At 39.5% G+C, this 24,906-nt stretch overlaps 2 protein-coding genes across 5 annotated transcripts in view; one reads left to right on the top strand and one right to left on the bottom strand.

The window, feature by feature from the left end:
- nr5a2 (nuclear receptor subfamily 5, group A, member 2) overlaps positions 1 to 2,323 on the top strand; it is a 68,202-nt gene extending 65,879 nt beyond the window's left edge. The window contains exon 7 of the mRNA XM_041040403.1: positions 608 to 2,323. Within this exon, the coding sequence (XP_040896337.1) occupies positions 608 to 855 (248 nt within the window). The 3' untranslated portion in view covers positions 856 to 2,323. The remainder of the gene's footprint in view (positions 1 to 607) is intronic.
- Positions 2,324 to 4,581: 2,258 nt separating this feature from the next.
- Positions 4,582 to 24,906, bottom strand: part of LOC121183464 (adhesion G-protein coupled receptor D2) — an 82,285-nt gene continuing 61,960 nt past the window's right edge. For 3 of the 4 annotated variants that reach the window (XM_041040547.1, XM_041040544.1, XM_041040543.1), the window contains 2 exons: positions 21,562 to 21,644; positions 4,582 to 5,164 (listed from right to left, as the gene is read on the bottom strand). In XM_041040547.1, the coding sequence (XP_040896481.1) occupies positions 5,027 to 5,164; positions 21,562 to 21,644 (221 nt within the window). In that variant the 3' untranslated portion in view covers positions 4,582 to 5,026. The remainder of the gene's footprint in view (positions 5,165 to 21,561; positions 21,645 to 24,906) is intronic. The other variant, XM_041040545.1, reaches the window with a different exon arrangement.

The following is a 24,906-nucleotide window of genomic DNA, read 5'->3' on the forward strand; positions in this document are numbered from 1 at the left end:
CATTTTGAAGTCCTCTTTAAAATAAAAATGAGCCACAACCAAAGAACTCAACTTGTAACACTGTCCCCTGATAAATGAGAATGTTAATTACTCTAACGTATATGTGTCTGTAATACAAACCATTAAGACCCCTCCGTTTGTCTCCAGACTTAGGATCCTGTGACACTATAAAACCGCCTTGCCTTGAATTCAGGCATCTGCTTTTAAGCGGTTTGACTTGTAATCTAAGATGACATGACAGAAATTATGATTTTTGGCTTTTAGCGAGTAGGCAGTTTAGCAATGCAGATGGTGTTCGCTAACCTCTCAACATGATGCCTTCCACCATGAACGCTAATTTCTACCAGAGAGAGAAACTAATGTTAGTAGCCTCTTCTTACTCCCTTTATTTCCTCTCCGGACTCTGCTGTAGCCTAATAAAGGGAAAACTGACCCAAAAAAAGAAACCAAACCAAAAATTTGGTTGTTGAGTGAGAACTGTGGGTTTCTATTCCTTCCACTATTTAGAAATTGTTTTGTCATTACCTGTCTTCATACTTCCCCATATTCCCCACAGAGACTGTTAAAATGTCAACTCATCTAACCTTTCTCTTGTTTCCTCTTGCAGATGTGAAGAACCTGGAGAACTTCCATCTTGTAGAAAGCGTCCAGGAGCAGGTCAACGCAGCACTGCTGGATTACGTCATGTGTAACTACCCACAGCAAACGGACAAGTTTGGCCAGCTGCTCCTCCGGCTGCCTGAGATCCGAGCCATCAGCCTGCAGGCCGAAGAATACCTTTACTACAAACACCTGAATGGAGACGTGCCCTGCAACAACCTGCTCATTGAAATGCTACATGCCAAGAGAGCTTAGGAGAGGACTATGCTACCCATAATGCAGCTGTGCAGACATCCTGAGAGCTCTGCTGCAGAAAAAACTCCAAATAATGAACCTCAAGCTCAGAACTGACTGCTGATGACCAGGAGGATGGAGAACAAAGTGTGCTAGAAACTCTTGTTTAGACTGAGCTCACGCTGATGTTCAAGTTACAACTTGAAGTACAGATCTGGACAAAGACACATGCAGAGAGTCTCATAATGTGCAGAAAAAACGCATATGGATCCCTTTATTCTAAAAAAAAACAAAAAAACAAAAGAAAAAACAAAAAAAAAGTCTGAAAGAAGAAAAGAAGAGCCGCTTCTCCTCAAACACACATAAAAAGACAATACTGAAAGAAAAAAATAAGAACACTTGATAAAACACTACATTTGACACTACAAGATGGTATCTAATCGTCTGCACAAGCACAGACTATCAAGACTGGCAGGCTGCAACTTAAAGAATTAATGGCCCTTGAGTGTTTTAGCACTGGTGACAGTGTGCGAGGCTTTTTGCGCTGAGAAAGGAAGCTGAGTAACACAGTGGCTGATTTTGGTCACCAATCCTTCGGCGTGCTCTCTCACTGAAACCGGATTTTTGCTGTCGTTGGTACTGTAAAGACGAACTGGGCTAGAGACTCAAATGGGCCAGGGACTCTTACCTTACCACCACGTTTGTTCTGTTTTTTTGCCACGGCAGCTCGACCTGACAGAGATGGGAGAACTGACGGTTAAAAAAAATAGGTCTAAAAACTGAACATTCTTTAATGAACAAAATGATAAATAGGCCAATAAGAAGAAAAATACAATGTTTTTTTTCTCTTGTAATGGAAGTCATTTGCTAGTCATGGTCACCTTGTGGTTCCCCTTTCTTATCCCACCTCCCCAAATCATCTTTAACTATGTACCTCAGAAAGACCAGTGTTAAATAAATTCAGTTAATAATATCGGCTGAAACAATTGTATTTATAGCCCCTTTTTCCTGCAAAAAAAACACCCTCCCTTTTCATTATTTCATTAAAACTGGAACAAAACAAAGTGTGATTCTAGAGACGGAGAAGGATCAACCCTGCCTTTGTCCGGAAAGACCAAAGCCTGCTGCAGAACAGTAGAAGTAAATTACAAATACCTTAATAATCAGTATTATAAAAGAAAAAAAAAAAAGATTTGTGATGTCACAGTTATGTGAGTCTTGCCTTATTTCATTACCATGCTAGCTAACCGTGCAGATGTGAATGAAAATATGTACAAATATATATATAAAGTATTAATGTTGTAAAAAATTTAAAAAAAGAATAATTCAACAGGTGTTTACATTCATGTGGTCATATGGGAGAGAACTGTGATGAAGCATAAATTGCAAAGCAATGATTTCCTAAAAAATGAAATCAACTAAATGAAAAAAAAAAAGATCCCTCTGGTTTGCTTTCTTTGATGTGTGTACAGTGTTTTATTTTTTATTTGTTTTGAGCAGTACTTAAATTATGTCGTGAGACACTAAAATCAAAAAGGAATCACACTTAAAATATTAATTTCTATCTGTGTCTGCTGGCATTCAAACATTTGTTTCTTAAACGTTGCTGAGTAAGGGTTCCATTTCACTTTCAACCATTTTGTAGACTTTTTTTTTTTTTTAACAGTGCTTTTACCTTTTTGATGTACAGTATGTCACTGGTTACGCTTAATAATGAAGATAATTTATTGCGTCTCTGGGTTTCCATCTTCGTGTTACATGATGTGAGGTGTCTGCACCAGAATAAATTTGTTTACTGTAGCATGTTCTTGTTTTGTTTCCACAAGTAGTTTTGAGATGCAGGTCTGGAGCAAAAATAATGAGCTTTAAAAAAAAAAAAAAAAAAATAGAAGAAAAATCACCACAATTTCTTTGTCTTTTATCTGTTTATGCAAGTCTGTACATTGAAAAGAGTATTGTATTTAAGCGAGTAGGTGTGAAAGATGTTTGTGCCACATCAGTTTTTCTTACTGAATTTCAACCTGCATCATTGTTCTGCCCGGTTTGCTCTTATACCAAAGACTGCATCTTTCCCCTCTGAGCTGTGACTTCTAGCATTGTGTCCAAAATGAACAAAACTGGATTTTTTTTTTTTATATTTAAACATGGAAGCCTAAATTATTCTCATGTGGAGTTCTACACATGTACAATAGTTGTTGTTACTGTTTTTTCAAAATGCCCCCAACACTTGCCTCCCACAACAACCTGTGGTTTTTATTTGTTTACCTTTGAATTTTGTTGATTACATCATAGAATGATCAAAAGTTCTTCAACGGCATGTTTAATGCACAGAAAATTCACTGAAATAACGTTTCTGTAGGCAGATTCTGATCCTGTGCTTCATCATCTGATATACTGATCAGACAATCTTTTAACACCCACTTTCTAAAATTCTGTGTTTAGGCTTGGCAGCTGCCTTGGACTTCCTATAGCACACAGGTGAACACCACATGAAGGCAATAGTGACTAATGTGGTGATTGCAGAAGTCCTCATTTTTACTGCATGTTTGTTATAACATAGATTAAGTCCTGCTCCACCCCCCTAAGAGGAGTTTGTTTGGAGATACATTTTGGTAAAAGCTTGGAGAAACAGTTTTCTGTCACTTCAGCAGTAGGAAGTTAGAAGGAATGGTCTGAAATCCTCTTTGTTTTACAACATACCAATCTATAGTTGAAGAGTGACTGTCAACACAGACTCTTATGCAGAATAAATGCTTTAACAAGGACTTAAACAATGGCTGCCTGTGTGCATTCACATGTTCATGTACTTTGTCAACACATGGATACACAATGCATCGATATGCTGTTTTCCTTTCTGCTTGTCTGCTTGTCGTTGCCCCTCCTGCTGACATTCTGACTCGCCCATCTCTTCACTACCTGGTCCTGGGAGTGTCTCTCTGAGGCTAATTGAAATTTTCCTCATATTTCAATAAATAATTATTATGCTTGTAACACCGGATTCCCGCTTTCTCTGCAAACTAAAGCTGTGCAGTTCTTTTTTTTTTTTTTTGTTTTGTGGAAAACAGTGAATAGCAACTTAAAAATCCCTACATTATCATAACACACCACGTGGAATGAAAGATTGGTGAAAGATTAATTCCCAGTTAATATGCAGATTTAGAAACATTATTTTATAGAGAAAAATTCCATCCCTGTTCTCTCCTGTACATGTCGTGGAAGGAAAATTCAAATAATAGGTACTGCATTTCTCCAGCTGTATTCATGTCTTTGGGACACTGTTCTTTAAACACATTTTGTCTTGTTGTGACCAGAATCAGCACGGGATTATAAATGTAAAGGAAAAGGGGTTTTATTGTATTTTCTTTTCTTTTTTTTTAATGTGTATGCAGATGCAGTATTTTCTCCTCTGTGAAAAGTACATGGGAAAAATCAAAACCTATATACAGAATTCTAACGCTGTTGTCCTTCTTTATCTTCTTTTTTTTTCATGCCAGTCTGGCCTTTATTTGATAGTTTGACAGTAAAGGGAAAAACGGAGGGGTGGGGTGGGGTTGGGGTGGGGTGGGGTGGGGTTGGGGTGGGGTGGGGTTGGGCTGGGGTGGGGTGGTGTAGGGGTGGGGGGTTATAATATGCAACAAAAGTCCCTGGCTAAGATAAACCTGGGACATCACAGTTCACATGATATGTATATTACACTAATAGGTTAAGAGGACATCCCATTACTAAGTGGATGTAAATGGACTGCAGTACTACTACACACTTTAATGGACAATATAATGCTTTGACAAGGACATGTGCGACAAGAAAAGACATGAAAGACAGTACTCACGTAAAATATACAAATAGACCAAATACAAAAATTTAATCTAAAGTTAAAGTTGGAATTTAAGTTTAGATTAAAATGATATTTGATGCTTTTAGCTTACATTATTATCCAGAGTATCTTAAAATAAGTGTTAAAGGCAGATTGAGTCCTAGGTCACAGAAAATACTTAGAACCAGCAATAAGGAATGCAACTCAGGGACACAGGCATACCAAATACTCCTGTGTCTATACTATGATCAGAGGTGACAGAAAATTGAAGACTTAAGGAAAAATAAGCTTGTAATAAAAAGAGAAACATTTCACCAACTCTGATTTTTAAAAAATGAATCATAATATGAAACTACAATTACCATCGCACTAACCAGGTCAGTCAACGTAGACAAGGCCGTAGCTTTCCTGAGGTGCGGGGCTGCGGGGGAAACAGGAAGTTGTGAACTCCAACTCCATGGGAACATGAAGACTACAACCAGTCGGCAAGGCATCCACTTCAGTGGGAGGAGGCTCCTGGACAGAAGAAGGGGATAAGTGATAAGTGCCAAGTCATTTTAGGAAAAAAATTTTTATTTATTCTGTAATAACACAAGAAGGTCATAGAACACACTGGTATATCTGAAAGAAGACAGGGGGACATTTCCCACTTTGTATGAGGAGGAAGCTGAATTACAGCATACAGTTTTTCTAAATACTTTGTGTTTATAGGTTTTATTGACGCACATTCTGTCACTGAATTTACAATTCCCTTTTGATTCGCTAAGGTTTTTTCTATCTTATCAGTGTTTCTGCAGGATCCAGGTTGTCTTATTGTATTAGTATCAGACATCACATTGACCTTTACCACTCCTGACTCATGGCAGCATTCAGTTTTTATTTGAATGTACATCTTTTATTTCAGTTTTGCAACAGGTCTTTTTAAATCATTAATTCAGGAAATAGCAAACTATTTCCAACAATTGAAATATATATTTGAAATATAGCATTAAATATAAAATATAATGTTTTAAATCAAACCCTCAATTATTGTTGAGTGAGTGAATTAATCTGAATTGAGGTCTTCAGCTGAGGTCTTGAAGCCTAGGCTGAAAACTATTTTATATCAAAACTTTTCAACTTTTGACTCCACTCATCCTGCAGCCTTCGACAGCACAAACGCAGATAATACAAATTAAAAATCCCTTATTTACTGAAACACACTCCTGCTATTACCACGTGATTTTTGGAACAAGGTTAGTGAACTAAAGACCTTTAATTTCTTAACGGGTAAAGTTTTGTGCAAATACGTGGAATAAGCTAACAAATGAAAAATCATTTTCATTATTTTGTGGTATCTTACATTACACAAGACGGGACATGAAACTAGACCGATCAGATGTTAAACTACAGCATCACAGCCTTTTTTCCTTTTGTATGATCCACCTTGCAATTCCCTGTAATAATCTCTCAGTTAACCTCTTCATGTTTTGTTTAAAAACCTAATACATACATGGGGACATATGCATGCCTTCTAAAATAAACAAGTTGTTAAACAGTTTCCTATTTTAGTGCAACAGTATTAGGATTTTCTGCCTCTGCACACGTCACGTGAAAGAATCACTGAGTGGTAAAAACTGCTGACATTGTTTTGGTATTTCTATGTGTACAGCAGGCTATAACTTTTCTACATTTCCAGGATTTTCAGAAAAAGAAAATCAAGCAATCATAACCAACGGGTTTCTTAAGTGTCTCTTGTACCAAACTTTTAAAAATCTATTCTTCTTTTTTTTTCCAGGAGGCACATGATATTAGGGATCATTCGACTGCTGAGGCAGTGATGATAATGGTAGCGGTGCTCTCATGCAGCATTAAGGATGCTGGTCACAGCCGGGCAAGCGGCCAGCTCGATCCCCAGCGCACAGCGTTGCAATCCTCACTTGGAGCTTGGCTTGCAGTGCCTGGCCTCCTGTCTGTAAATGTGTTAAACCAGCTTTCACTCGCCCTGATTTTGTATAAATCATGTATATACATTTATCCACAGACTCTAACAAGTGCAGCCTCAGGTGAAAATACTCAGAAATGCATGCTATGCGCATCCCTGAAGGTGGACATCAGCTCCAAACCGAACAACTCAAAAGATAACCACACAGAGAGCAAAAAAAAAAGAAAAAAATCCACAAATGAATAACTTGCCAAAAGCAACATAAACACACATACACACTGTTTTTTTTTTCACACACACACACGCAGAGATGCAATGCTGTCAGTTTCTAAACAACTTTTCCTTTCCGTCACACAAACAGCCCCAAGTTGTGTCTGCCAGTGTTGAAGCTTTTAAACTCTGGAACCACATCACTCGTGTTTACTGAGATGTGTTTGTACATTTCCCTGCATTGTCAAAGCACAGTCAAAGAGAAAGAGACTGAGGGCAGAAGAAAAAAACAAAAGCTTTTGGAAGTGTTCCAAGATTGCAAGAAAAGGTGCAACTGAATGCTGGAATAAGCCAGTTTGGTATTCAACCCAGTTTCAGGCAGACCCGGAGGCTGGAAAGGTCTGAGTAAAGCACAGCCAGTCTGAATAAAATGAACACCCATCCAGCGCCACATGGTGGCAAAACTTGTCTTTAGTGGATTAATCAGTAAAGTTAATCTACCACAATAATTTACTGACTTAATTTACAGATTAGTCCATAGACTAAAATATATAATTAAAACAAAGTGACCACCAAATTAATCTGCTTTAACTGACACTATTTAGATTTTGCCTCATATATCAACATACTCATTACATGATAATGGTTGTCTAAAAATGATTTGGAAATAATGTCCAAAATCACGGGAAATTTGTTTTATTTCATTTCAGTGATGAATAAAATGGTTTATTGATCTGTTTTAGTGTTACAACTGGTGGAGGCTCACAGAGGAAGAACAAGGAGGCTAAAAAGAAACAGCACAACTCTTCAGAGAGGCAATTAGCCAACTTTCTAATCACTTACACCAAACAGCGACTGGGGGACCCATTGTTTGGCAGCCTGATGGACAAACTTTAAAAATGTAAAGATCAAATTAATAGGCAAGCATTGTTAATGGGAACACTCACTATTGTTATGCAAAAGCCTCACTGTGGCATGCAAAACAAATACACTAAGGTTTGGAGATGGAATGGTTCGAAGGCCGCTGCTGTTTCATTTCAAAGCATGCATTATACATCATTGTGCATAAAGAGGAAGCCTACAGCATTATGATGTTTTTTTTTCTACGATGATTATCCTTTATTAGTCATTAAAAAGAGAGCCAGCGAGAGAGAAAAAATACAACTTTTAAGCACCTGAACCTCGCTGCCAGCATTCCATTAATTGCCTGCACAATGGGGAGAGCCTTCGGAGATTTTTCAATTTCAAAAAATGAGGAGCATGCATTCAGTCGTGCTCATGTTATACCGGCACTTAAATCCTACAGAGCTCACATAAAAAAAGGACTCAAGGTTGCATCCGATTGAAAGCCTTAAACTACAGCCACTTCAGAAATCCATTTAGCAAGCGGGGGGTTAGAACATCTAATTCAAACAGAGTCGCCCTGTTAAAACGGTTGCACCAATGTCTTTTAAAAACACACACACAAACACACACACACTTTCAGGCACACACTTTTCTCCTGTGTTTGCTTGGCTCCATTGTAAGAAAGATGAACATGGCACACAGAGAGACAGCAAGACACAAAGAATTAATCTTGCCAGACCTCAGCCAAGTGGCAAAGGTAAATGCTTGAGTACACGTGGAATCTTGACCTTTGCTTCAGCAGTGTCACAAAGGGTGCTTTATGGGAGCGACAAAGAAAAAGGTCTGTGACGTTTGTAGTAACATGACAATCTGAATGTCACGACACTGTTCATCAGCTACACAATCCTAGGTAAAGAGAATGTCTTCCTATGAACAAAACCCAAGAGAATGATTGTATTTTTGGTTTGACTTCAAAGCATTTTTTGGGGAAATAGAGACAATACTGAAAAAAAAAACTGTTAACAATTAAATTAGAGTAAGAATGAGAGGAAAAAATTGGCAGTTACATGAGCTTTCATACCCTGAGGAACTGATGACAGATTTTTGCAGTGTGAATGGTTGAGTCACTACAGACCGTTAAGATATTTACAGTTAAGATATTCATTCATTTACCAGTCCCCTGGACAGTTGCTTATACTCACCGTTTAACATTTGAATAAGTGAAACCTCCACCACTGAATTGACAGGACAAGTGACTATCTTTAACTTAAATCTAATCAATGCTTTTGAGCTTCTGGTTTTGCTTATGCTCATACTACTTACTCAGTTCTGGTTCTTTCATTCCTAAGAAACTACTCTTATTACTGCAACACAATATTACTCTTTGCTGGCATCACCTTTTCCTGGAAAAGACTGCAGACTATCAGACTGTCTTGCACTCAGAAATTAAGTTGCTTGTGACAGCCTGCTCTAGCAGAGAAAAACAACCTATTGGAATTAGGATACCCACTCACTATCATTATCTGCTTGTTTATTTACTTCTTGGAAAGTCCGTGACCTTATACCAAGTGTTTACAAAAGTAAAGAGTTTCATGACCTGAAAATATATAGAACCAGACTGATATATCATCAGTGCAGACATTTTAAGTTTATTCCCTTAAAGGATTCTGTTGCCAATAACATAACTTGTACAGTTTTTCTCTACAAAAGTTCACTGTTGAGTGCTCACAAAATACTTTTTGTGTCGGGATTATACTGAAGCTTAATTACTAGCAGCTGCTATTTGTCCAACAACAATACTACACCTAACCTTGTCTTAATTGTAGTCCTATACCTCAAACTAAATATTAACCCTAAGATAATTGGTTAAAATTGTGGAGACCAAATTTCTGTATCCAGATGTCAGATTTATGTCCCAACAATGTAATTAATTCATAGTGTAAACTCCCGTACACATGCACTTTTCAACAGACTTAAGACTAGTCGTGTTTAAGTGTCTAGTGAATTTGAAGCAAACTTTTGAAATGCCACAAAAAAGAAAAAAGGGGAATTAATTGCGTTTTTATCAACTGGTTTGGAGTAAATAAACTAGACTGCGCAGTGGTATAGGCAACATTATACATGGCTACAATAAGCAGTACAAAAGAAGCAGAGGTTGCAAACCAGAAACAAAATAAGATCGATAACTGCCAAAAAACCTCCAAAAAAAAAGGAGGCTGTGATGTTTTTTTCATGGTTGAGACTAAGGAATAATTTGGTGTCCTCATCAGTCTTGTTGCTACTAGCAGCCAGGTTTTTGTTTGTCGGAAATATCCAGGAAGACGCCAGAAACAGCTTCTTCTTCTCTAAAAGCAACAACAGCTAACTCATGTGAGTTAAATGTTCACTACATCAGAACTTATTCAGAAAAGGAGCAAAAACCATCTCAAGCAAGCATAAATTTTCTTTTTTTAAAAACTATTCTGATGAGATTCTGTGTATAAATGTACATAAATATATAACACAACTACTGCAACAATTTAATCTATTTTTACTCTTTAAGACAGCAAAATGTGAAAATGTGAAAAGGTCATAATACTTTCTGAAGCCTGTGTGTGTTACTACAGCTGACAGACATACAGTACAATGTACAGCCAACAGCATGAAATGAGGCAGGGTGTTGGCCTCCCGTCACATAAAACCAGAATATTGTTAATCTGACAAGACTACCTGCAGCCCTGAGCTAAGGAACCAACACGGAACAGGACCATCACCAATACACACACACACAGGCCTGTCACATGTACTGTGGGCAAATTTAATGATCTATGTAGCTAATATATCTACACCTACATGTATAGTATCTACAGAAATAAACTGAAGTCAGTATACAGATAAATACCCTCTTATTAACGCCTTTTGTGCAAACAGTGACATTTACATTACTGAGTTGAGAGTCATGCCCAGTGTCAAAGAAAGGCAGCAAATGATTTGGCTGGCAGTGCTTTTACTAAAGACAGAAAGCCTTCCACCAAGGTCCTGTGCAATTTCAACCAGATGCATAAGGAGGTGATGTACAGTATATCAAAACACACTTCTACAGATTGACCTTAATGTTAGAGTTTTCATTGAACTGTCTTTACTCCCAAACTATCTTTAACATCAGTGTTTGTTTACATTGCTAAATTTTTTTATTTTGTTCTTTTTTTTTTTTTTAACCGGGAAGTGCTACATTAAATGTTGCAAAACAAATAAAGCAATACATTTGCATCATAAATCAAATACTGTATATCCTTGAGTGTACTGCATTCCTTACCTACATACAGAAACAACAGATTAAAAGATTCAGACTCAATTTAGTGTGTCTCTGCTAATGTGTATGTGCGTGTCCACAGATGGATCTAAGTGTATGTGCATGTATATCTACATATACTGTACATCCAGGTCTGTTGGTGAGATCAATATCAAAACCCTTAAGAGGACTGAATCAAGCAGAAAGAAACTTTCCTTTCATCTTTCTCTCCCTGCATGCCTCCTTTCTTTCCTTCTCTGCTTCAGAGCACCATGGACAATTGCTGGCAGGCCTTCAGATGCAAACAGCTGCTCTCACATTGTCACTGTGATGGGAAACTTGACTGGATTATTTAGTCTGCTGTCCCTCTCCTGGGGCAGCAACAGTTTCTCTAAGCTACTGAGGACTCTTAAGAGGCCGGGTCCTTTGCCAGAAGGCTGCAATAACACTGTAACAGAGGCTCCTATAAACGAACATCACAGACTTAAACACAGTTGTGAAAAAGGAGAATGCCTTCCCTGGGCTCCAGGGAAGATCTTTCGGGAACATCCCCTCAGCATCTGCTTGGATCCGTGGCTGTGTTTTAGAGAGGCCAGGATTAGTGAGTGTAATAGGGGAAAGGCTGACTCTTATCACCTGGAGTTCTGGGCTTGTCAAGCTGTTGGTGATCAACCTAGACCTGAAAAGACCCCAATCCTCTCCACTAAATCTCCATTTTTACCTGTCACCTAGTAAATTATTAATCTTGTAAGCATTTGATGCTTTCTGGTTTTGGGGGGCGGGGGGGCTAATAGGAAGAGGGTTTTGGTGTGCAAGCTTTGTGTGGGTTGGACCTCCGTTAGATATCATTATAGTGCCTGGTCCTGGTTGCTGAGGCAGCTGCAACCCACACCACAAGACCATGGGCCAGCCCTAAATGACAGTGTACGCTCCGTGCTTTGGCTCTTTCAATTCCCGACCAGGTCATTGTTTCAATCTGACTAAACTCCCAAATTATTGAATGGCCTTCCTATTCCATTCAAAGCTGCCATCTGAAACTCTTCAAAGCCTCAGTCTACGTCACAGATGACAATAGTATCTAGCATTACAGTGCTGAAGTGGTTCTCCCTTATACTGGCACAAACCTTTAAAACAAAACACAGAAAAGGCATTTGCTGTGTTAGACAATTGCTGAAGTGGAGCTGCTTGGCAAGTCAAGTTAGAAAAAAAAAAAGGGTCAGAAAAGTCACTTTGCCCATTCTCTAACTATATTTCCACAAGATCAGAAGTGAGAGAAAACAAAGAACATCAATTATCTGTATCTAATCAAGGTTCTGCTGACATTGGTAACAATTATGTCTTTCCAAATACTAAAACTCCTTGAAGCAAAAACGTATAATACAAACATTGTTGAATCGACCTACGGCACCCAATGTGAGATTGACAGCAAGTGTGCGGTCTTCTAGTAGTGCTCATGCTAACTCACATTTGACAAGTTTTCTCTCTAGGAGTGTGCCAGAGCCTAACAGTGAATATCAAGTTCAGAGTCTAATGTGAGGTGAGTGATGTAGGGTGGGGTGAGGCTGTGTGAAGCCCGAGGCTGAACACCAAAGCACAGGGCAGCGGGCGGATCAATACTGACTCATCCGCAGACAAACAGGGTTGGGGTGGTATGAAGCGGAGTGACAACACTTCCTAATAGACCTGAGGTGCTCATTCATATAGCCTACAGACACAATTATTCAGAACTACTATCGTGCTTTCCAGCTTTTTCTTTAGTAAAATCAACTACAGTGATTACATTGTACATAATTACACTGAGTAATTATTAAGTATATCTATAAACAAACTAGTGCCTGGACAAACAGAAACTGTGCAGTTAACAATGAACTGAAAGACTAAAAGTTGCATAGAGCTGCAGAGACAGTTTGGCACTAGGAGCAACATTAAAAAGACGAACTGAATTCAGTGTTATCCAAAATATTACTGTTAATGCTTGGATGATTAATAGACTATTCTTTGTGTCACTACCTAATATGTCACTGTTTAAAATGTAACCCTTCCTGTATTTCTTTTTGACAAATAAAACAAAATATAATAAAATAAAATAAAATAAAATCAATAAAGTAAGCACAGATGTAAAAGTAGTAAGAAACCTGCAACCAACTGTAAAATTCTAGCTTTGTAATAATAAGAAGTGTATTTAATCAGTATTTTCATCTTGTCAGGAGGAGGACAGACACACCAAATCAGACCAAATCAGAGCCAAATCAGAAACAGACATCCACAACTGATGAAAATTTCAGTTGGAATTTGTAAAAACTCATAAATAATGTTTCAAGTAGGCAGGGGAGCATCTTCAATGAAACCAGAGTGCAGAGCATGCTTTCTCATCTCCAAACCGAGGAGCCATCTTAATGACTGCACCCAGAGACCTGGGGGTCTCCATAAGCCACCCCCCACCTTTTCCCCCAACCCCACCATCGGACCCCCACTTGTCAGGCCTGTCCATGCTCCCAACCACCACACATCGTAGAATGGGGAACATGAGCTCTTAAATTAAACATTCACAGCAGCAGTCGCTGCCTGTTTTAGGCAAATCAGCAGAAAATGAAACAAACAGGGCGCCTCAGGAAGATCCATGTGTGTGCAATTGAGACATATTTTGGGGAGAGTGTGGGGTGGGTGGGGGGGTGGGGGGGGGGGGGGGTCTCTTAAGTCTTGCGGAGAGCAGAAAATGCAAATAATGTCACAAGAGTGTGTTAGCTTTGCAGCTACCTCGTTTTTGTGAGTTTTGTGGATAAAAGAGGCTGTTTTACAGTTAAATGGGAGCACAGCAGAGTTTATTTTGTGGATATAATTCATTCTGAGCGCTGAGATGTAAAAAACAGATGAAGATGCACAGTGTTTGGAGTATTTCTTTCAGGGACAGAGGGACAGGGAGAGAAGTATAGTAGGAGAAAGGGATTGTGTTTAGTATAATAACAATAGTCTCCACGGTATCCTCCATCATCATGACTTGGGTCACACCTGGGGAAGGATGACGGTGGATGAGGTAGGGACCACTATCTCCCACTCCTGACCTGCATTCCGAAATAAACAGGAAATTGCCTACAGGAAGGAAGTTTTTTTTTCTTTTTTACAGCTGTGCCCTGGAAGAAGAGCACCAAAGCACTGTGTGAGAGCTGCATTTTTAACACACATATGAGATTTACTCTCATATGTGTGTTAATTGTGAATTGTGTTATATGTGTAAGATGTCCGATGTCTCCATTTAGTGTCACACACAACCTGAAAAAAAATGACAAGCCAAGCAGACTGAGGCTTGTGTTTGTGCTTTGAATGAAAACTGTTGTCATTGTCTTTTCCTGTCACCATTAAAACAGCCTTTTCCTGCACCAGCCACAGATAAACCTTTTTGTCTCTTTGTTTTTGTTCTTGGATGAAGATCAAAGCAGCCGGTCCAGACTCCGGGCTTGTGATCTGTCAGGGTGCAGGGATTTATGTCACACTTGCATCCTATGATACTCATCACATCTGCAAGTCACAGCGATAAATCAGATTGGCAGGCTGCACAGCATTATGTGTGTATACGTGTGTGTGTGTGTGTATATACATGTATATACACACACACAAAACTGTATTTTGTATTTCTTAAGGATAAAAATAAAGTTGGGGGGTCTAAAGCCCCCTTCTCTTCGTTGGTGATGCATTATTTCACTCATCAGTGAAATACCATAGAGATGAATCCACAGGAACATGCACACGTTTGAGCATGTAGATAAAAAGATCAATTTCCCTGTCTGCAAAAAGGGTGGTTAAACTATGCTGAGAGGTGGAGGCTGAGGACGGTGGGGGAGGCGGCCCAGTACCCTACAGGAAGTGATTTAATGTCCAAAAAGACATGCGCTTGTTTTTGCTCTGTCTCTTTCCTGTTGTGTTCTGATAGGGACTTCCTCTCCCCAGGGTGGGTGGATACGGTGTCATCCGTCCATCCATCCATCCATCTCACCCACCCCCACCCACAGCTCACGGAAATATCATTCTGCTGCCATGCCATCCCAGCGAAAAACTCATCGAACCCTTTGGACATCAGTGCAAATGGTCCCAAAGTGCATGTGTGCATGTGTGTGTAGCTGAGCAGGGTGGACACATTTTAGATTTATCTAAGGCTTTCATAAACATAACAAGACTTACGAAGGGAGCAGTGATAAGGTAAAAACCAAGAATATGACACGCAACCAATACTGAGAAGGTAAAAGGTCAGAGGTGAGAGGTCATGAGGAAGAAGACATTCGCGTTTATAACTTTGAGTGCACTAGTGTCCCCGTGCATCCGTATGTGTGTGCGTGTCTGCAGATGAAGAATAACCTGCGTGTGTACTATGTATGGGCCTGGGGAGCCAGAGGGCTCAACCCCATCCATGGTAACACCAGGATGATCTCTTCCTGTCTGCCTCAGTATCTCTGCGACCAACTCCCTTCCTTTCCGCTAAAATACACGGAGATACACATACACATATACACACACACACACACACACACGCACACACACAATTATGAGCATCACCTAGTAAAGTACATTCTAACACTAATGTCCATTCTTGGTTTTATCTGTATTTCCAGTGACACCATGAATACAAATATAAGGCAATCCAACAAAAACACAGCCTACAAACTGCCCTAGAGCTCTCAACAAAGACTTAATATTATAAACTTAACGAAGGTAGAACTGTATTTGTTGCAGGGCTGTTGTGCTGGATCACAGGATATTTTCTGGTGTCATTCTTACATCCCCACATCCTGTGGCTCTTTTACTTCAAAAGTAAATGTGGCTGAACACACAGACTGAAGGACTAGGTCAATTTCACTCATTAGTGCTACCTGGGACAGCACACCCAGAAATTATGGATTCACTCATGTGGATTAACTCATTCACTGGAGTCCTAATTTTCCCATGTCCATTCAGAGGTATTTATACAAAAACGAACAGTTTTATTCGACAGCCAATCCATGACTTGTTGACTCAGACACTTATTTTTAGCATTTTAACTGTGGCTTCACAAAAAGGTAGACGGGTAGGATTTAGGTTGTCTCGGTCAAGGACTCTTCAAGACTCAAACCATTAGGCAAACCTGTCACCCAAAATGAGACTGGGTCATACACATACTTAACAAGAAATACTAATTAACATTCAATGGTTCAAATGGTTCAGGGTTTGACTTGTAAAATATTTCCTACGGCTAAAAAATAAAATTGGGAGATATGTTTTGTGTGACTAATACAGAAAGAATCAAATAATGTCATCCTTTATTATCGTCCTGTTCACCATCATCTCTGGCTTTCTGTTGCAGTCTGTCATAGATCAGATAAGACACAAACAGGTGAGATTAGATCAACATTTTAGCTAGCCCTTTTTCGTATAGTTGTTGAGAGATAACTTGTTGTGTGGGTGTGTATGTCACAAGATCTCTGCGGTGAATCTACCACTGACCAAAGCACCACATGTGATTATGCTCATCTGCTCTTCTCGCTGTTGAATGATTTAAAGCTATCACACACACACACACAGAATCACATGCACACACGCACAGTGACCCACCCTCCAACACCCTCTCTTACTCATTCACCCTATCTACAGTACAAACACACCGTAGAGTATTATCTCACACACACAGAGATATACATGTGCACACACATTCATCTACAGATGGAGGAAATAAGCTCAGCGCTGCCTGTGTCTGCTAAGGATGTGAGGTTCAGCGATGGCACATTAACGATAGGACCCATGACAGCAGTATGCATCGGCCTCACTGAACAAAGCATGCAGCCAGCTTTTAATTCAATGAGGATTGTTTAAGTGAAACAATGGCTCTTGGCCCCACTGAGGGTTAGGAAAGGGTGAGAAAGGTGAGTTCGTCAGTGGTAGTAGGTCGGTGTTTTTGTGTTTTAGGCTATGGATGATCCCGTGGGTTCAATGGGGTCGTGGATCAGAAATATCGCTGTGGCACAGCAGCATCCGCTGTTTTTCAGGTAACTCACAAAAAGGATGACAATGAGTGGGCAGAAAAGGAAACACTGCCAGACATGTTCACTACGGAACCATAAAGACTATTTGGGGACAATGTGACTCATATACAGCATTTTTATAGTCTGAGACATTATTTTAGCAGACACTTATTCACAGCATCCTACAATGAAGAACTTATGAGTGTTAGTCAACCCATAATTAATCATAAAACAAAGAGCAACAGATAATAAACAACACTGAATTATCACCTGAATGCACCCATTCTGCTATTAATATTAAAAATACTGCAGTGTTATATAATGGGGTTTATGTAATACTAGGGGTCATTTTATCAAAAGAGGGGACACGTCATTTAAGAACACAACTTTACACTTAATCAAAAACACAATTAAAATGTCCTTACTTTTGCTACATGAACAGTATGGATGGAAAGTTTAGCACAGCAGCCCAGCATGTGTGAGATTATAATGTACACATTACACACACATACACTAAAGAAAAGGCAAAATTATGCAGCCTGTGTGTGTGTGTGTGTGTGTGTGTGTGTATGTGTGTCTGTTTTCACTGTAGTATTAGGATTCCTCACAGCCCATTTGGTCTATGCTAATGGAGTCTACTCATGCAGAGCAGCAGATCTTAATGAAAAACCTTTGGCTGGTGATCAGTGCTATTGATTAGCCTGAGCCCCAGCTTTAAGCAGGGCTAATTGATCAATCACCACTGGTTGCTTTGGATTAATGGAACATGACTGGTGCTCCCCCAAAGACATATCCACTTCTAATGAAGAGGGCTGAGCGAGCGCATGTGTGTTTGTCTGTGATGGTACAGTGGAGGGGAAAGAATACTGGGTTACCCTGCTCATGTAAGAGTAAAATCACTTTGATTCAAACTATACAAAAAGGATAAAAGTAACTCTCATCAATACTCTCTCAATAACAGATATTTTGTCTGTCTTAAGGGCCCAATGTGTCATTTTACCATAAATACACAAGGAACAGTGACATTACATCCCAAGCAGGGGTTAATGTTGTAATGCTATTGTTGTTATACAGTTGTTGATGAATCGACTGTCTTTGCATGTTTGTGTGTGTGAGTGACATCTAAAATGGCAGAGGACAGTCACTGACAGACTAATCTGACAGAGTGTCTTAGACTTGACTTGAAATCAAGTTCTTTTAGACTTAGTCTTAATGCGAACTCTTGGTTTTGGACATGTCTTGGACTCAACTCGGACTTAAGCTCTGTCTACGTTCATGTGTGTTTGTGCTACAAAGCCTTTGTCATGTGTGCTTCAAAGAAAATAATATAAATACCAGATGAGGAAAATTATTTAAAAAAAAGAAAAGAAAAGAAAAGAGTAAAAGCAATGAAATTTATAAAGCATGTGGCTGGAAGATAGCAAGTTGATTTTGTCCACCTCTGATATGATGGAAATTCCTTGTAGAGCACAAGTGGAGAAAGTTTTTCTATTGCTTGCCCAGAGAAATGACTCGAGAGTGGCATGAGGGAATCTTTATCAACTGCCTGCAAAAAATCCAATAAAACTTGCCTCACCCTAGTTTAAAGAGCTGCTAACCTATTCAGAAGAAATTTCATTAGTCTTAGTTTCTAAGGAAAGCTTTTGAGTCCTTTACTCGAGCCTAAATGCTGTTCTGGCAAGACTAAAGTAAGAATCTAAAAACTTTTTGACTTGAAAAATGACAGAATGTCAGATATCAGCTGCAAAATCAGTTTTAAGTTAAAGTTTATTACTTTATTGATCCCTCAAACTGGGGAAATTAGTTATTAAGCCTAGTTTATTTTTTGTGTCTTGCTAGTCCCAAAACGTGACACCAACAGTCCCACTTCCAAGAAGGACTGAAGCACACAGGCCAAAACAGGAAGCCCCAACAACAACAACCCGCCCCCGCCACACACGAACACACATGAATATACACGTTCATGACCCTCCCATTGCATGACTGACAGGCTGGCTGGCCAGTGGTGGTTCTGTGGAGGATTCATGTCTGTGTGTGTGGGGGTGGACTGGAGGTTCCAGCTGGCCTGTCAGGGGACTCCCAATCGCGTGTGAACGGTACTCAGAGGGAGCTGTGTCTAACTGGTCCAACACTGAAACACTCAACAGGCTGGAAAGGTCAACTGGGGTGAGTTCAACAGGGCAAAACCAGGAATATTGTTTTTCTGTTTTGTGCAACAGACCACAAGAACCGAAACAGGACTTTTTATTCAAAGTTCTGGCTAATTTAAAAAGTGTTATGTTTCTGATTAAGACTGAAAAAAGTATGTAGAAACAAACTTAAGCTAAGGACTTATGTCATATTTATTAAAAAAAAAAACCCATCACAACATGTAGCTACTCAGTGAGCCCCTCAGGTGGCCAAAAAGTATTATGCTTTTATTCTGATAGGATGGCAATACAAAACTGTTCATAAAAATGTACTGTTTGATACTCCGGACACTGCGGATGGAGAAAAATCAAACCCACGTAAAAACACTTGCCACACTAAAACCTTATCTTTGACTGCGACTGGCAAAGTCTCCAACAGCGACAGCTAACGACTGCAGAGGCTCCGACTCTTGCCCGGTGCTAAAACCAGAGGACTGCCCGAAGAACACACACACACACACTACCTCCACTTCCACCTCCACCTCCCATCATTTAGTTAACCTTGACCAACTAACCAGCCACACATAAACACTCACACCCTGCTATTCTTTGACTGACTCGCACATTTTGTGGAATGAGACCACACTTCCACCCAATAACCTCGGGTGTGAACTTAATAGTGTATACTCAGGTATTGAGTTTCGGACCATGCCTGGCTCCCATAGCACTCAAAGAGAAACAGACGCTGTGAACTTGACAATGAGTGAGAGAGAGAGAGATAGAGTGAAAGAGAGAGGGAGAGAGACATGGACCACCCAACGGCTGTGAAGAAAAACAAAGCTGGGTGGAGAGCAAAGTCAGCTTCGATCACATCGGAGGTAGGACAGTTGGAAGTTGTTGTGCAGTAGCAGTTTGCCAAGGGTGAAAAAGGCAGAGAGAAAGTAAATGTGGAATGCCGAAACAGTCATTTGATCTTGGAGTCTGTATTAAGAAGTATTTTTCTAAAAGCAAAATTTCTATATCTGCTATTTTCTTTAGATAAAGCTTCTTGTTTTAGATGCAACTGAACTTGTAATCATTCTTTACTGAGTCAACTACTTGTTCCTTTTGTATTCCTCCTGTTGAAAATTCACTAGCAGTGTGATAAGTTCCTGTATTATAAAGGGGGTGTAGATAACATGAGCAGTGATTCTCAGTCTTGGACTCAGGGCACTGCTGGTTTCACTTAAAATTCAGAGCTCAGGATTGCTTACTTCGTAACAGAAATAGAAAAATTAAAACAACCCTTTAAACCAAACCCCAGTTTCATACTGTGAAATTAAATGAATATGGCTGCTCAAACAATCAACACTATACAAATTAACATTTTTTCTAACACTGTGCATACTATATGGGATAGATTAATTAATATGACTACTTAATAAAGCAGTATACTAGCACAAGGATAAAGAAACCACTGGACTGGCTTGAAGAAGTGAGCTTATGACCAGCAATTGATCAAGGTACTTACAAGGTACTTAACCTCTTTGTATATTAGTCTAAAGGACAAAAGAGGCTGAGTTGCACAAGCATTATTTTTCAAATTAAATGTTCATAGAAAGTGTCCTCGCTTATGTAATTACTAATAATAATTATAATAAATTATTATTTCAACAACATCAAACATTATAAGGTCCAGAGATCAGATTTTCTACAATTTGAAACACAAAATGACTGTACATTTAGTATTAATAAAAGTCAGTTGCTCAAGAGGATATGTGGTGATGTGGTTCTACTGCTGGCCACCAGGGGGACGAAGATATGCAGAGTCTGATCGGGGCATCGGAGGCTTCAATTTATTTCAGTGGACAGGCAGTCAGTTAAGCACTGGGTGAGGGTGTGTGTGAGAGATAGATTGGGAGAGAGAAAGTGTTCTTTGCTAAGCCCTTTAAGTTTTGAAAAAAAAAAAAAAGCACCTCATGTTGACTGTCTAATAATTGAAAAGCAACAAATTATATTTTTAAAAGGAAATTACTAAATAGTTTCAACAGTAGTTATATTATTTAACAATATAAAATGAAATGAGTCTAAATATGACAAATAATTAGCCTCAGTAATTCTGAATATGTGTTTTCTATTTAACACTAAAGTGGTAGGACTACATAAAGTGTTATTAATTAATTACTTTTTACTGAATACATTTTTTATCACGCAAGAATTTACAGTTTAATTTACAAAGTCCTTGTACCAAAGACTAATCGTTAACTAATTGTTTTTTTTTATTTTTTTTATTTACATTATTAATAAGGAAGAATCACAAATATTTCTTGGGAGTCCTGGGAATTCAAGCTCAATCAGACTGAACTGTAGCAAGTGAGGACTATCAGACCTACTTCTGCTGAATGTGTTGACCCAACACAGTTATGGTGCAGCACCTGAGATCAGTCTGTTTTTGTCCTAAGGTCAAAGATCAAATGCCGCTGTTGACCCCCTGCCCTGTTACCCAAAGCTCAAAGCTCCGCTGGAGTGACTTATATACCCTGCTGTGTGCATAAGGAGTCAGTTACCTCTCTATGCAGACGAGTGTCTTTGAAGGTTTGGCTCAATGGATTTTCAAGTCTCTCTGGAACACAAGGAATGGACAGCTGACCTGAAGACAGACAGACATACACACACATACACAGAGTTAGGTCTGCCAGTCAGTGCTGCCAAAAGTGTTCAGCTCCACTGAAAAGTAACTGAAGACACACATGCACACACGCAAGAGACGTGCTTGGAGCAAGTAAGTGAGCAAGGGTATCTTAAAATCATGTTGCAATGAATAAAAACATATAAAATACAGTTATTTACATATTTGAGGTTAATGAGACATGACAGAATTTGATGCTTATTTTACAACCCAAATATTTCCCCTGAAAAATCACAACACTGTGGGTGTGACTTTTTTTATTTTCTATTTGTAAAAAAGAAAGGAAATGGTACCAGCACCATCCAAGAGTAATAACATTCAACAGAGGCTGGATGTGGTCTCACTGATCCAGTTGCATGTGATGTATGCCCCCACAAACACACATGCACTTGGATGAAAGCATCAGTTAAATGCATAAATTGCTATTATCCTATTGTAATTTCAGAATCACAGCCTAGAAAGGGACCACCCCTCATCACTACAATGTTCCAATTTCTAGGAAGTGGGCGAGGAAACGGCTAGTTTGCAATTTAACTACTTGTGTCATTCCTCCTTCTCCCATGTAATCTATCACCAAAGTATTTAGTATATATGAAGAGTTCCCTTTGAAAACTCTCGATTCAGGATTCTTGACATTAAGCTAATCATTCTAAGATCCGAGAATTTCTCCCATCTACGTGACCTGTAAGATGCACTGATCTGAGCCAATTATAGAAGGAAACAAGACAGGATTACAAAGGATGGCCCAAAGGTGAAGGATTAGAAATTGGAGCCAATTAAAGCAGAAAACGAAGAAGGCAAGTGTGGCTAATGATACCATATTTACCAACTTCTGACACTCATTTTTCATTTTAGGTACTTAGCTGATGCTCTCATCTGGATAGTCTTACAATGTCTCTAGCAGGTATTGTAAAGGTTGTTCAAGGACACTTCAAAAAGGCCAGATGACAGCTGATGGACACAACTGATTGTTAGTGCTTGGATATCTCTAATTACAAAGCCACTGTGTTATAACACTGTCAATGAAAAACAATTGTGAAACACTTGCATTTGCACCCTCCACATATACATTTGAGAGCTTATTTATTTATTTATTTTTATTTGCACTGGACATGGGGACACCACTGAATGCTGATATCAGCAGCTTGTATGTGACATCTGAGGGCACTGGGTGTGTGTTCGATGGAAATTGCTTTGACCAGCTCTTCTGTTTGCAATTTAACTGCGCGTGAAATGCCGGCTAGCTTGCTGAGTAACATCTGCAACATACCTTGCAAATTTCGCTAATTCGTCAGGGATTATGACTCCTCCCACCCTGCATCAGCTAGTTTACCCTGTTTCTAAGGTTCTCATGAGAACATGTAGAATTTGTATTTAGGCTATGCAGTTTAACTATAAGAAACAACTTAGAAGTGATTAAACTTCTGACAGCAGAATTGACCTATCTGACACATCTTGGTAATGTGACCAACCTCAGTCCTATTTGCAGAGGTTCTGATTGGCTGGAGCATCCACTAGACGTACAGAAATTGGTAAATGATTCAGAGTTCAAATTTTTTTGCATATCATGGTGAGGAAACTTGATCTTTACATTATTCATGTCCACAGCAGTCTAACAATCTGTATGTTAAACCTCACAAGTTACACACAGATATATGGACACAGCCTCAGTAGGTATATCATTGTCATGAACCAACCCGCCCCATCTGTCGGTCTTCCTGCCTGTCTCTCTCCTCTCGTTCAGGGCCTGTCATGACTGCTCTCCTACGGGCCTCCTGTGTCTGGATTAATCTCCGTGGTTGACTGCTGATCTGAAGGTGGGTCGGCCGCCATCCACCAACACCAAAACTAATTTCACTGTGTCACTGCATGACACACCTACCCAACACCCCCACTGACACCCATGCATGCACACACATTGCAAAATATCTTCATCTGTCTCTGTCTCATCTACATGGAAGAGGGCAGGAGGACGGGTGACTAGTCCGAAGGAGAAAGGTCAGTGCAATGAAGGAGTTCATCATTCTGAGGTGTCAGAGCCTCTCTTTAGGAGAGCAGATGAAGGGGAGCGGAAGGCGGAAGGACGGGAGAGAGGATGGGAGGGAGGGAAGGAGGAAGCAACAGAGAAAGAGTAGGGGGTCTGTTTTATGTTTGTCTGGTTATTGGTTATCAGCCAAAAGTTTGTCATGGCCTAAGGAGTTGGCTGGAATCTACTGAGTGCAAATCAATCATCGCACTGTTTGTGTTTCGCCATCACGTGTTGTCTTTGATAGTATCTTAATTATGACAAAACCACATACACACTCACACGCATCTTACTCAAGCAACGAATGGTCATTTGGTGGCTAAAAAAACACCAGAGGGTTTACTGAAACACCAGAAGCTGGTGGTCAAACACACATGCACACACACACTGAATCATTCAGAAATGATCACACAATGCATCCACTACACTTGCTGGCGTCTGGCATGAGGTAAACAGCTTTTAATAGCATCAAACCCACTGCAGTTTGTTTGGACCATCTGTCCAGTCTATTGTGTTTCTCTGTTGTGACTCTTTGGAAGTTCATTGGGTGACAGCTGATGTATGGGTTCTTACAAAGTCCCCAGCCAGGCCCTGGGGATCCAGCCACACTGTTTTCACCCTGTCTGCTATCTATTTCTTCTTCCTTTTCTTCTGCTTTTTCTTCTCCTTTTCTTTTTGCCTTTTCTGCTTCACAGAGTATTTTTTTAGATCAAGGTGCAGCAGTCTTCATCTTCCAGTGGTGTTATGCCAATTCAGTACGGGTAGGAGTGCAGGAAATTTTGTGTATATGTGTGTGTCTGTGTTGAGGAGGAAGGCTAAGGATTAGTGCCAAACATAGTGTTTATCAACTGTGCTTTTAGAGCCTCAGCAAGCGTATTTTTTGTGCAAAATCATTAATTTAATTTCTAGAAAGAAGCTGTAGGTTGTGGGTTGGAGTTTTCCACATAACACGTAACATTAGTGGAATGTCATATTAAGGTACTACCCCACCAGCTTGTGGTTTGCTGTTCTACTACTGTATTGTGGTTTCAACCAGTCTCTCTGAAACAAATGGCATTTAACAGCATTTTACAACCACAAGAAGATGCAGTGAAAAGCCTGTAAAATGTATAACCACCAAGATAAAACAGAAAAATGTCGCATGAAATTTATGAAAGAATTTTCTGCAGTACTAACATGGGAAGTGGAAGTTCATAA

The sequence above is a fragment of the Toxotes jaculatrix genome, chromosome 6 (genome assembly GCF_017976425.1).
Source record: "Toxotes jaculatrix isolate fToxJac2 chromosome 6, fToxJac2.pri, whole genome shotgun sequence".
NCBI lineage: Eukaryota > Metazoa > Chordata > Actinopteri > Toxotidae > Toxotes > Toxotes jaculatrix.